At 42.5% G+C, this 13,204-nt stretch overlaps 1 protein-coding gene across 1 annotated transcript in view; it reads left to right on the top strand.

Moving 5' to 3' along the window:
• Positions 1-12,356, top strand: part of LOC121721420 (rap guanine nucleotide exchange factor 5-like) — a 14,064-nt gene extending 1,708 nt beyond the window's left edge. Inside the window, exons 2-16 of the mRNA XM_042108326.1 lie at positions 3,452-3,530; positions 3,711-3,855; positions 4,108-4,205; positions 5,206-5,236; positions 5,555-5,633; positions 5,910-6,059; positions 6,221-6,318; positions 6,421-6,543; positions 7,026-7,204; positions 8,038-8,128; positions 8,381-8,431; positions 10,531-10,618; positions 10,926-10,990; positions 11,136-11,190; positions 11,297-12,356. Of these exons, the coding sequence (XP_041964260.1) occupies positions 3,452-3,530; positions 3,711-3,855; positions 4,108-4,205; positions 5,206-5,236; positions 5,555-5,633; positions 5,910-6,059; positions 6,221-6,318; positions 6,421-6,543; positions 7,026-7,204; positions 8,038-8,128; positions 8,381-8,431; positions 10,531-10,618; positions 10,926-10,990; positions 11,136-11,190; positions 11,297-11,412 (1,448 nt within the window). The 3' untranslated portion in view covers positions 11,413-12,356. The remainder of the gene's footprint in view (positions 1-3,451; positions 3,531-3,710; positions 3,856-4,107; positions 4,206-5,205; positions 5,237-5,554; positions 5,634-5,909; positions 6,060-6,220; positions 6,319-6,420; positions 6,544-7,025; positions 7,205-8,037; positions 8,129-8,380; positions 8,432-10,530; positions 10,619-10,925; positions 10,991-11,135; positions 11,191-11,296) is intronic.
• The last annotated feature ends 848 nt before the right edge of the window (positions 12,357-13,204 follow it).

Here is a 13,204-nt window from a genome sequence, read left to right as displayed (position 1 = left end):
TGAAATGTCTGAATGAGGTGAAATGTATGAGAGCTCTAGAGAAGCAACTATAGTATTCCTGTCAAGCCTTTTTGACCGCGGGGAAGGTACACGAGGGAAGGAGAGAGCAATGAGGGTATGTGCAGGGGATGAGGGCAGATGAGGGGAAAGAAGAAACAGAGATCTCATGAGGAGAAGAGGGTGAGCCTAACCAGATCATTTCACAGGAAAGGTTCCTCTAGGATATAGATTCTCTCTCTCTCTCTTGTGTGTGTGTGTGTGTGTGTGTGTCTGTGTGTTTGTAATATCATGTTTGTATCCTATGCTTGCGCTCTCACTTCTTGTGAGTAAAGGGATTTGAGGCCGTTATTGATTGATTTCACCCCTGTACAGCCTCTGTTGTTGCTGTATCTGTGCAGCACACATGAGATGGCATGAGCCTCATGTTTACATGATCCAGGGGAGAGTGTGCTGGAGGGCTTGAGGTGGGAATGCAGCTGTTTAGTGTTTAGCCTTCCAGACCAGTCAGTCTTCTCCTCAGTGCTACAGTCACTCTACACGTGCTGTGGGGCTTCTTCCTTTCACAGTGTATTTCATATCTGCTCTCCTCTGCTTCGCACAACACAAGATATACACACATTACACACACAGACTACACATTATGTGAGGCATGATTATAAATGCTTTTGGCCAGTGGGACACAGGTAATGCTTACAATGACAACATTCAGTAAAATCTGACTAGACTAGGACAACTGTGATTGATGACCACTGAGTGGATCAATGAATTGTGTGTTTAGGTCTGCATAGTTGGAAGTTAAGAGTGTATGAACTCATTTGTCTCTGGTGCGAGTGCTAAAGTAACTCTCCACCCATCCTTTTAGAATGTAAAAACAGCTGACAGTGCATTCTGATGTCATTGGAGGTTAGTAGACATCTCTATCTTTATGCATGAATTGTGCACACATGGACATGCATTCATGCTTCCAAAAAATCTGTCAGACATGACCAGCGTTGTGTAAGCCATAACATAACATATCCACTGTGGCCAGTAAGTGAACTTAACATAGCAGCATAAAGTGCATACAGTTAGTGTGCTGTATGTAATTCCCTGCACAAAAGGGAAAGCCCATGCCCACGGTCTTCAGTGGTGAAGGATGTTTGGGAGCAGCTGGAAACTTCAACCAGTTACTGCAGCGAGACTCCAGATCTCCTACTGTAGATTATGAAATATTCATCCTGTCTCTCAACCATCAGGAGATACACAGACACATACACACACACATACACACACACACACACACACACACACACACACACACACACACACACACACACACACAAACCAAAGGGAGAGAGAGAAAGAAAGAGACGCCATCGTACAACAGTAGTGATTTGAATGCGAGTGTGGGGGTCTTTGTTTGCATTACTGTGTCGATCTCTGTAGTTTCTTTGTGTAGACTATGTGTGTGTGTGTGTGTGCACAGTATGTGTGTGTGTGTGTGTGTGTGAGAGAGAGAGAGAGAGAGAGAGAGAGAGAGAGAGAGAGAGAGAGAGAGAGAGAGAGAGAGAGAGAGAGAGAGAGAGAGAGAGAGAGAAAGCAGAATTTGCAGCTGTTTGCTTCAGATTAACATAATGATGTGAGGAACTCTGTGGAGCAGAACACAGCTCAGCTAGCCAGTGTGAAATTAAAGAAGAGTATTTACAACTGCATGCACACACCTTCTCACTCTTTCACACACTCTCTCTCTCTCTCTCCTCCCCTTTCCCACAAACACACCACATTTGTTAAAAATGACCAATGTGCACATCTATTAATTTACACAGATAATGTTAAAGATATTAGCTGTGTCCATTATTGTTTTTTCCTCAGGTTACACCACAGAGGACAAAAATCCTCTACCATTGCAGTGTCCTTAGAATTAATACTGCATTTGGAATAAGGCTATTATCTGCCATTGCAGTGTCCTTAGAATTAATACTGCATTTGGAATAAGGCTATTCTCTACCATTGCAGTGTCTTTAGAATAAATAGTGCATTTGGAATAAGGCTATTATCTACCAAACACACGGCAGTGTAGAATACAATGAATAAATAAAGAGTGTCAAATCTCCTCTGTAAAAAATATTGTACATATTGTAGGAAAAGTTCAAAAGGTTAACCAATAAAACAATAAGGTTTTCCTTTCAAGGACAAAACCGTACCCTCCCATCCTGTAAACACATTAGGGAGACCGCTAAACTAATAGCAGCTCAGCTCTGACTCCTGCGTGTGAGAGGTAATTCTATTGAGCGGAGGCAGATTGAGGGAAATGAGAGTGAGCTGTGAACAGGGTGCATCCTCATCAGCGAATCAGCTGTCTGCCACTCAGATCATTTAAGAATAGATTAAAGGCTCGAGCCAGGCGTGGAATCGCCACGATTTGGCCCTTTAAACACCAGATGAGCAAATTAAAACTGAGGTATGGTCGTGCAGGAGGCACAAGTCATTAGCTGAGGGATGATGATGTGGCTCTCTGAGATTGACTTAAAGGCTATTGCTTTTAAGGGTCAGTAAACATGAGGTCCTGGCTAGCCTCCTTTCTAGTGGCTAACAGTAAAGTGGTTGATGATTGGCAAAGCAGAGTGACGACTAAGTGGCAGTGTTTTTACAATACACTATCATGGCGGTCAATGGTGGACTGTTCCTCCTTACAGACAGAGAAGACATTAGCTTACTTTTTTAGCAAAAGGGTGTTGCCTGAATTAAGATTAATATGCAATCTTCAACCACTTTGCCACTTCAAAGATCCTTAAAAATAAGATGCAGACATCTCAAAAGAAACTATTGTACATATAAGAAGAGGGCAGGCTGTGTTTCCTCATCTTTTCTCCAACAAAAGACCAGGCTTTCTCTGAGAACTCTCTATAACCCTTTTGTCACGTTCACTTACAACACTTCCCTCTCTTGTCAGTATATACATTTCCTCTATGGAGAAGGAGCACAGACATGAATACGTGCCCTTGAATACTTGCATTCAAGGTGACTTGCTGGAGCTGCTTCCTCCTCCTCCCAGAACAAAAAGACACTATTAGAGGCTCTGCATTCTGTATGATATGATCCACATATGAGAAGGTGGTTGTAACAGGGAGGGGTGGGAGGAGAGGGGAGGGGGATAGAGGGGGAGTAAGAGGGAACACCAACAGAGATCAACTGCTTTTGAAAATATCATTCAGAATACCAGCTGTGAAAGGATGGGCCTCTGAAAACAATTCCATTTTCTTTTTGAAAACCAACATAGTTCTCTGTTTGGAACATAAGTCTATGTGAGTATGACTTGTATTCAAGGTCTGAAATCAGCACAGGGAAAATATCTGACACCTTTAGTATTTGGGCTGTAACTGAGTGAGTTAGCAGGGGCATTAAGGGACCGTGAGCTCCAGCTCTCTAACTCACATATGGCCATATCTCTTTCTGTTTTATTTCCCAGCAGACACGCTCCTGTATGACTTCCTGCTTACATACTTGGTCTTCATGTCAACCAATGATTTATGCCAAGCTCTCCTCGGACAATATCCTTCTGTTCTTTAGCCCCTCCCCCACCCCCACACATATATAAACCCACACATACACACACACATATACACACACACAATACACACACGCGCACACACACACACACACACACACCTCCCCACATACACTCACTCTTACACTGGTAAAATGTTCTTCTTAACTCCCCTGGTGATCACCTACTGTTCCAAGCGCAGCCCACTACATGAGGACATGACTACTGTCCTGCTCAGGAAACGTAAGATCCTGCTGATTGTGTCCCAGTGGAACGCTCTCTACAAAAACTTCCTCCGAGACAACGAGTACATCAACCTGTTCATGAAGGTGGGACTAGGCAGACACTCAGCAGAGGGTGCAGAGATAGAGGAAGTTGAAAATTAGAAGATGATATTTAAATGCTAATTTCATTCACACATTGTTATAAAGTTTGTTTACCTATGATACCATAAGTTACTCTCAGAAGCACCGGTGTGTATGACATGTTATGCTGGTTTTGTATGCGGTCATTTGAATGCTGTTAGTTTTTTTAAGGGCTTACATGTCTTATAATGTAAATGCTGTCATACTGTTTTCCAGAGTCTGTATCGTTGTGTGCTGGATGACATCTATGACTTCCCACCTCTGGAGAAGGATCTTAAAGACATCCAGAGACTTCTCTCCATGCAGTGCAGGCAGTGGGTGACTTTTGAATGTCTCATGCACTACATGAGAGACAGTTCAATCTATGCTCAAAATGTCCAGTCTCAGACTAATAGAGCCTGAAGGGATGACCAAAAGTCAACATGCTGTGAACTGTGTGTCTGACATGAGCCGTAGGGCCAGGGATCGTCTGGTCTGCTGGACCCTCTGGCCTCACAGAGCAAATAGTGCCACTCGCTCGGCCGATTGTCCCACTGCAGCAGCGTGTTGTCCTGACCCCTTCCAATAGAGAGGGCACTCCCATAACTCCCCCTGACAGCCACCATTATCCAGCCACTTTCACCCCCCGCCCCCTTCTCTCCACACTCAGATTCAGACTCGCCTGGCTGCTATGGGTGTAGCGCTCAGGGGTAGACCTGAGGCGTCCACAGACAGACAGGCTTTTATATAAAGTGTTATGAAGTGTTCAAATGAGGTGTTAGCCAAATGGCCTCCTTTGGACAGCTGTGATAGCTCAAACCCATATTGCTAAAGCCATTTGTGAGTTTACAACCCATGGGTCTCAAGACAGGAGGAGAGCTGGGGAGTATATAGAGTGTGTGGTTCGGTCCCTCATGCTACAAACACTCTGCCTGGGATTTGTACACTGTGAGACATCAGGGTCATGATGTGCCTTCTCACAGCTTCCAATCATGGGCCTGGGCTAATGGTGCTATGGATTTAGATTAGAGAGTGTAAACCTGCTGCCGCCTAAGGGTGCTTGCAACCTTGTCCATAATGCTTGAGTGCTTGCAACCTTTTCCATAACACAATGTGTCCATACCAACAATGTCCAGCAATAGGTTGCTTAGCCCCTACATTGCTGCTTGCAGTTATATCTTAATATGACTGTGGCATTTTACTAATTGTAGTGTTGTAAGGTGTAAACACTGTTGATGTTTTCGTTATTGAAAATGAGCCACTAATAGATGTTAATGTTTACATTTAACTCTAAACAAACTCCACAAACTTTGACATTTTTATTTCTCTGTCTAGCACTGTGGATAAGTTTTCACCTCATCAAAAGGTAAGACTTTTGAAGACTCTAGAGAACAAGAGGACGTCAGATATATGAAGAATTTGGGAAGCTAGTGTTGTACCATGTAATGTTTCTCTCTGTAAGAAGTATCTCTTATTTTGGATCGGTTATTTTGGATTTCTTTTGGGTAGTCTATGTTTTTCCACCATGCTTTAGATGAGCTAACTTTCAGCATCTGAGGGAGGGAGCATTGCCTTTAGAAAGTGTCTGAGTATATTCACTTACCCCTGCTGTAAAAAATCACTCAAACATGTATATGTATGTGAGTGTGGTCACTGACAGTAATGGTAATTATCTGACGTTTAGAGCAAAGTACTTCACAAACAACTCAGTGCTAAGGACAACTGGCCTCATCTCAGAACCATGCCAAGAGAGGAGAGGGAGGGTAAGTCATTGTCTCTCTCTTTCCATGTACATTCATTTTGGAGGGGGCATATGCAGAAGTGACTTACCATTTTCAAGGAAATACCAAACACATTTGTCATTACTTACTTAAGGGCGGTTTTAATGTGTGTGTGTGTGTGTGTGTGTGTGTGTGTGTGTGTGTGTGTGTGTGTGTGTGTGTGTGTGTGTGTGTGTGTGTGTGTGTGTGTGTGTATGTATGTATGTGAGGACTCCTACATCAGTGTTAAGGGTTCTAATGTGCCTGCCTGGTCCACAGTGCTGTACTCTATGTATGTGAGTGAGGACTCCTACATCAGTGTGAAGGCACAGAGCTCTGTCAGAGCACAGCAGCTGCTGTCATTGTTGGCTGACCTCCTGGACTGCCCTCAGGAAGACATGGTGCTAGCTGCTCTTACCTACTCTGGAGGTAAGGACATGGACAATAAGGTGAGGTCAAGGTTGACTAAACCTAAGACTACAAATGGCATCTTTTTGGTCTGATGATGATGATGATTTTATCTCATATACGGAGTTAGCTCTTAATGATAGTGCTCATCAAGCCTGATACGCTCCCCACTGTGTCTTCAGAGAAGGTGCTGTTTCAGCCTGAAGACAGTGTTTTCTCAGATTGCCTCTCATCTGAAGAGAGACTGCAGGTTTACAGGAAAGACTTGACTACAGTTATGGTAAGACATCAGCTGCTGACTCTCAGTTGAGTTATTATCAGTGCAGTGTTCCCTGTGTCAAATGTATGGCAGTAGTTTAGTTTTGTCTTCTGCATGATGTAGAACCCTCTGACTGTTAATGGCCAACAACAGCAAAGGACATCACACCTGCTTGGCCTTAACGCCTGGGATGTGGCTATCACCCTAACCAACTTCGACTGGAGTCTCTTTCATTGTCTACAAGAGGTAGGTTCCTTTATATCTATTAAAAAAGGAGTCTGTGAAACCATAACAATATCAAGTAGATTGGTGAAGCTACATTTTGCTAATATGAAAAGCTATCCCTCACATGCCTTGTGTATGAGGCCAAATGAGTCCTAATTTAAATTCAGCAGATGCATCTTGTTGTGATAGGTTGTCAGGTTTTTTGGGATAATGGACCAGAGTTGCTTTAACATTATGATTTGTTTTTCTTGTTGCAGCAATGAGTATAGCAACCCAAACTGGTTTGATTAGGGTCCATTTCATTCAGCTGACTATTAAATACATTTACTTAAATAAATGTTATTGACTGACTATTAACATTGGCATTAGGTGTGGGGGAGGTGGAGGGTTGTATTTGCAGTGGCACCTTCAAAATGAATCTTTGGTAGTGGCTGTTTAATCTAGTCCATTTCAAGACCATCACAGAGACCTGTTGTGGTGCTGTCATCATCTGTCTCCCACAGCCAGAGCTGATCTGCTTCACCTGCAGCCGTGATGCCTATGTTGGCCACACAGGGGCGATGGAGAGGCTGCTGCAGCGCTGCAATGAAGTTCAGCTTTGGGTGATGACCGAAGTGCTGCTCTGCACCTCACTCTGCAAGCGGGTGCAAGTTTTGAAGAAGTTAATCAAGATTGCAGCTCAGTGAGCAAATCCTTGCTATATTAATTGGACATATACACACACATGAGGGCGGTGGTAGTATAGTGGTTAAGAAGCTGGGCTAGTGTGCAGTAGCCTGAAAGTTGTCGGCTCAATTCCCGGCTTCCACCGTTGTGCCCTTGAGCAAGGGACTTAACCCCAAGTTGCTCCGGGGACAATGTGATCCCTTGTAATATAGCTGACAAAAGTCACTTTGGTCACGAAGTGTCTGCTACTCACACACACACACGCAAGCACGAATGCATGCGCACACACACACACACACACACACACATACACACACACACACACACACACACACACACACACACACACACAGTCAGTAGCATCAATACAGACTATAATAATAGTAATAACATGAAATTCTGCCAAGTTAATTGAATGAATCGTAAAAAATAATAATTGGTCATTTGATGTGAGAAGGTTTGATTGATACTGTAGGCCTACTTGTAGAAATCAAATGGTTTCACTCTAAGGTCATTCAAAATAAATGCTAATAATCCTTCAGACGTAAACATTTTAAATAGCAGCACTCATGACATGGAGAATAATGGTGCTGTGTCAGACTTAAATTGGCAAACAGAATGATTTCCTTCTTCAAGGCTCATTTTGTGCTGTGTGCCAGTCATGAAAATATGTTCAATAATGTCCAGGGCCGGAACATTGCATGGCTTTGTTGTTATAATACATATATTAGAGATATGTTCCTTAGATGCGGTGGGTCTGTTTCCAATACTTGTGACTAATGGCACGATTTCTAATTGCTTTGCTCGTGGCTCTGACCATAATTACTTTTTCTGTAATTGTTCCCTCAGTTGTAAAGCTCAGAGGAATATGAACTCCTTCTTTGCCATCATTATGGGCCTCAATACAGCTGCTATTAGTCGCCTGAGTCAGACATGGGAGGTGAGGACATTTGTGTGTGTGGGGCGGGGGGAGTATGTGTGTTTGTGTGTGTGTGTGTGTGTGTGTGTGTGTGTGTGTGTGTGTGTGTGTATGTGTGTGTGCGTGTGCGTATGCGTGTGCGTGTGCGTGTGCGTGTGTGTGTGTGTGCGCGTGTGTGGTTTAGAGTATGCAACTATACTGTCCATACGGTATAATGCATCTGTGGTGACTTTTAAACTTTTGTTTCAAATCTCTCCCTGTCTTGGCCAACAGAAAGTTCCAGGGAAATTCCGTAAGCTGTTTTCGGAGTTGGAGGCCCTGACAGTAAGTCATTGTGTGTGGTGTGTGCCCCTCTCTGTGTATGGACAGATGGGCTTATGAAGAAGCAGCTGAATCCTATGACTGGGAGAAGCTCATTAGGAGAGAAGACACGATGCCCTGATTTGACTCCCTGCTGGGAACACTGTGACAGATGGTGCTTTATGGTGGTGACATGTGTGACATGACGGAGCATGTTTGTGTGTCTGTGATGTCACACAGATTTGCTCTCAAGAGACATCCACTTGAGAAGCTGCTCAAACATGATCCAAAATCATCATCCCCAATACATTCTCGCTAGAATTAGATTAGCTTTTAAAATTAGACATACTGTTGTATATTGTGCAATATATAGTATATTTTACTTTTTTGGAGTATCATGATTAAATGAGGCGCAAATGTGTAAATAATATGTAATGTGCTTTATATAGCCCATTATTGTTGAGCATTTCTGTTTCTAATATGATCAAACAAATCAATTATTTTTAGAGTCTCTGATTCTGATGAAATGTTAATACTTGAGCTTGAAAAACTCAAATGAAGAAATGTATGGACCCACCAAGATTTCACATTCCAGGCAGGGCACTGACACTGTTATGCAGTAGGCTATACACGAGTAGAAGTGGTACAGTTAGATGTTATGGTAGAGTGTGTATCATGGAGGTTGTGCAAGAAGTGAACACCCTAGGGCTAGAGTAAGTGTGTAGGTAGTGGCGGCAAGGAAAAAGGAAAAAGCTTTGAGCAAATCCCCAGCAGGCCGAAAGGGGGCCCCATCAGCCTGAGATGGGCTGAGCAGAGAGACAGAGAGGGGCGGGGCTGAAGGGAGGGGAGGGGACACAGACAGACAGAGAGGGGCGGGGCTGAAGGGAGGGGAGGGGACACAGACAGACAGAGAGGGGCGGGGCTGAAGGGAGGGGAGGGGACACAGAGAGTTGGAAGCCAGCCGATAAACAGACAAACTGCAGTCAGGGGAAACTCATTAGCATAAGCATCCATATGGCAGGTATACACACTAGTAAACATATAAGACTGTTGGTGGCTAGTCAGTTTAACAGCATAGTAAACCCCTAAAAAACCTTGTAAACTTTACATTCATTAAATTCAGTCAAATAAAGCATTATTTATTCCATATTATGTATGACCTCATTCCCATGGCGATTTCTATTGCATACTGTGGGGAGCTGTGTAAAATGAATGGTACAATGTAACAGCTAAATCTAACATGTTTGATGTTTGGTTTAGGCTTACCAGTGAGTGGGAATTTATCCCATTTAAAGGACCAGTATGTAGGAAATAATGGAAAATAAATTGTAACCATTCCAAAAATGATCACCATATGTTGTCAGAGAGTAAGGAAACACGATGAATTGATTGATTGATTGATTATTTGACAACATTACTATAACCCGTAAAACCCATGAAAAAAAAAAGAGTTACGGGGCGGAATCTCTTAGAATTTTCGTTTGTTTTGAATTATTAATTCTAGAATAGCGTATTAATAATGGGCTGGCGTGTCCTCCTATTTGTGTTGCCAAATTAGCAAAGGCCACCTGTCAACTTGCTTTCAGTTGTAGCCTAGTCATGAACGCCTACGAGAGGCAGGCAAATTTCACATTTCCAAAATTAAAACAAGAAACACATAAAGTGGACATCGGATGAGCTTCCTGAGATGGCGACATCTTCGTCAAACGAAGAATATCAAGTCTGACGCAGAGTTGGCCATATTTCTCCACGACAGGTAGCCTAGGCTAAACTTCATCTGCATTGCTAACTTCAGCTAAATATGTTACGTTGGTTAGAGAGGTATTTTTTGTTTTCAATGTTTCCGTAATGTGTAGCTGGGTTATGGTTGGAGAAACATTAAAGCAGCTGCAGGTCAACTAACGTTAGCTAAGTCTTCATTAGGCTACATCTGGCAACCCAGAAGAGGCTCGCGTCTGGTAGTCTTGAGAACGTTCACCAGTGTTTTGATTTTGGCCTACAGAACGTTCCGTAACAATCCTACAAATCGCTCCTTTAATCATGTGCAGAAGAATACTGGCAACACCTGAAACACAAAAGCCATGGAAACACAAAAGACCAAACACTCTTCTTCTTTGTCTTAGGACCCTTCCCTCAACCACAAGGCTTATAGGACTACCTTCAAGAAGATGAAGACCCCTAAGCTTCCTTTCCTGCCTCTGCTACTTAAAGGTCACCAAAGCCAATTTTGTCAACACAAGATGCTCCTAGCATGCTCTATGTTTATCATGACTACTCACAATCTATTCTATGGCCATGACCTCAGAGACCCTCAGAGAAAGATGTAGTTAGGAACTACTGTATTATGCCAATTATCATGGTGCTTTTAACATCCCAATATCCATTACAGTGTTTTGCGTTGCATCTTTGCTATAGTTATAATCTAACAACTTGACATTATTTTAACAGGAGATTTCTCCTCATACTGGCCTGTTTTACACTAATGACAGTGCAGTTACTGTGTCCTCTGTTTCCACAGACATTACTTTCATTCATGAGGGCAACAAGACATTTCTGGACAACCTGCTCAACTTTGAGAAGCTGGTGAGTAGACTGTGGGGGGTCTTTAGTGACATGACAAACGGGCAGCATCAGGGTTTGGTCATCACGTGTCTGTAGTGCAGAGGCCAGATGGCTTGGTGACGTGTGGTGAATGATTAAGGTTGCTGTGTTGTTTTTGTTCTAACAGCACATGATAGCCGAGTCAGCGCGCTTGATTAAACAATGTCAGCTGGATCCCATGGGTGCGTATGATGGCGTGACTGCCTTTCATCATGACTGTATCCCATCTAATTGTTCCTTTCATCAGTCACTGCGCTCAGGATCCTGAAGAGCCTCTCTGTTCCACAGGAGACGCACTGAGACAGAAGGACAACCCAGACATGACCTGCGTCAAATACCTGCACGTAATCAGCAGCCAGGAGACCCTCTTTGACCTATCCCACAGGCTGGAGCCACGGCCATAGTTGGACTTTAGTGTGTGTGTGTGTTTACTGAAATATCTGTACATTATTACGCTGAGTAGCAGAGTGTTTCTATAGAGCACTTGCTTCTGAGGACCCCCCCCCCCAATAGTTGTGCAATTCTACACAAGCCACAGCCATGCACTGAGCATCTAGCTGAAGTTGTCCTATATTTTGTCCTAAAATACATAATCCAAATCAGTGGTTGCATATCCTGTACACTCTATGCGTGGATAACGGTATGTTTTTTCCTGTTTGTTTTGCAGTTTGTTTTTCAAATACAATTAGGCAGCTTAGAGTGCCTATGAAGTGATCTTTTTTGTCAGATAGAAAGATTAGCCTGTAGCCACGGACAATCACAAAAAGCTATAGATGATAAAGTCCTATACTTATCACAACCTGTGGTTTTCTGAGAGCAATGTAGGAAATACAATATAATCCTTATGGCTTCAATGCAGAATTCAAGCTTAAACCTAGAATCAAGTGTGTGTGTGTGTGTGTGTGTGTGTGTGTGCGCGCGCATGTGTGTCAGTCTACTTCATCAACACCTAACAACTCTGTACATGCTGTGAATATTTATTTTAATATATTTTCTATTTTTAGATTAATTTCTGCCAGGGCTGTGTGAGGTGATAATTATCACTGAATGAACAAAAGCCTAAAATTGAATGTCAGCATTAGATTCAGTCATTTGAATCAAACACTCCGTTTGTAAATATCATTGAGCCTCCTAGTCTGATGTCCCACTGTTTGGAGATGTTCTGCAGCTATGCATGTCACTTGTGAAGCTGTAGGAATGTATACAGACACATTTGTACAGTAGATTCACTGAACACAGAGAAGGCAGATAAATGCATTTTCATTTACTGATGATAATGTGTCCTCTTTCATTCATTCATTCAATAGCATCACTCTGTGATGACACGCACACACACACACACACACACACACACACATGCTGTGCATTGCACAAAGAAAACAAATGAAAGACACTTGGACACAAACACAAACACTCATAGCAAATACAGAGAGCAGTATCTTAGAGAGAGCACTGGAGATTTCAGGGACTGATTTCTCTGAGCTCACTGACAACATTCAAGGGCCAGTGGATGTTATCTGCACATAATGTTCCATCTTTTGATCTTTAATCTTTGATTATAGTCCATTATATCAGTTATACACATAGCTAAATGTTACGTAACACATCACAGCACTTCATGTTAAACACTCCCTCCATAATGGCTTAAGCACATGTCCTCTGACAAGTATTCTCAATAATGTCAATATCCAACTGTGAACACACATACCGACTCCAAAAGGGTTCTTTAACCATACAGTACTTACACCTAGTGGAGCGTGGCTAGAACAATACAGTTTTTCTCAATCGTTTTGATACCTGTGTCAACTCTGACATCACATTCTCAAAACAGTTAACACCCATGTCTGAACAAAAGCACTCTGGACAAAATGACACATTTTGCTTGCAAAAGGCAGTTACTCTCTCAAAACACTTAAAACATGCAGCAAAAGCAAATCTTGCCTTCAAACACTACAACTTGTTGCCAATTTAAAAACACTCTTTAATCAATCATTACACACTGGACAACAAAATGTAAAATCTAGTTCTCAAAATGATCATTTTTGCTGTCTGTTCCATTACTTTCTCATTTTTCTGGTATCAGAAAAAAACTGTGAAAAGACTATATGTACTGAATAAAAAAATATTTATTAATTCCCTTCCAAGATGTAACTGTCATTGACATGTAAAACATGCAGCAAACACCTAGCAAGATAC

This window comes from Alosa sapidissima, chromosome 10 (genome assembly GCF_018492685.1).
Source record: "Alosa sapidissima isolate fAloSap1 chromosome 10, fAloSap1.pri, whole genome shotgun sequence".
Taxonomy (NCBI): Eukaryota; Metazoa; Chordata; class Actinopteri; order Clupeiformes; family Clupeidae; genus Alosa; species Alosa sapidissima.
This window is presented reverse-complemented; position numbering and strand designations above follow the sequence as displayed.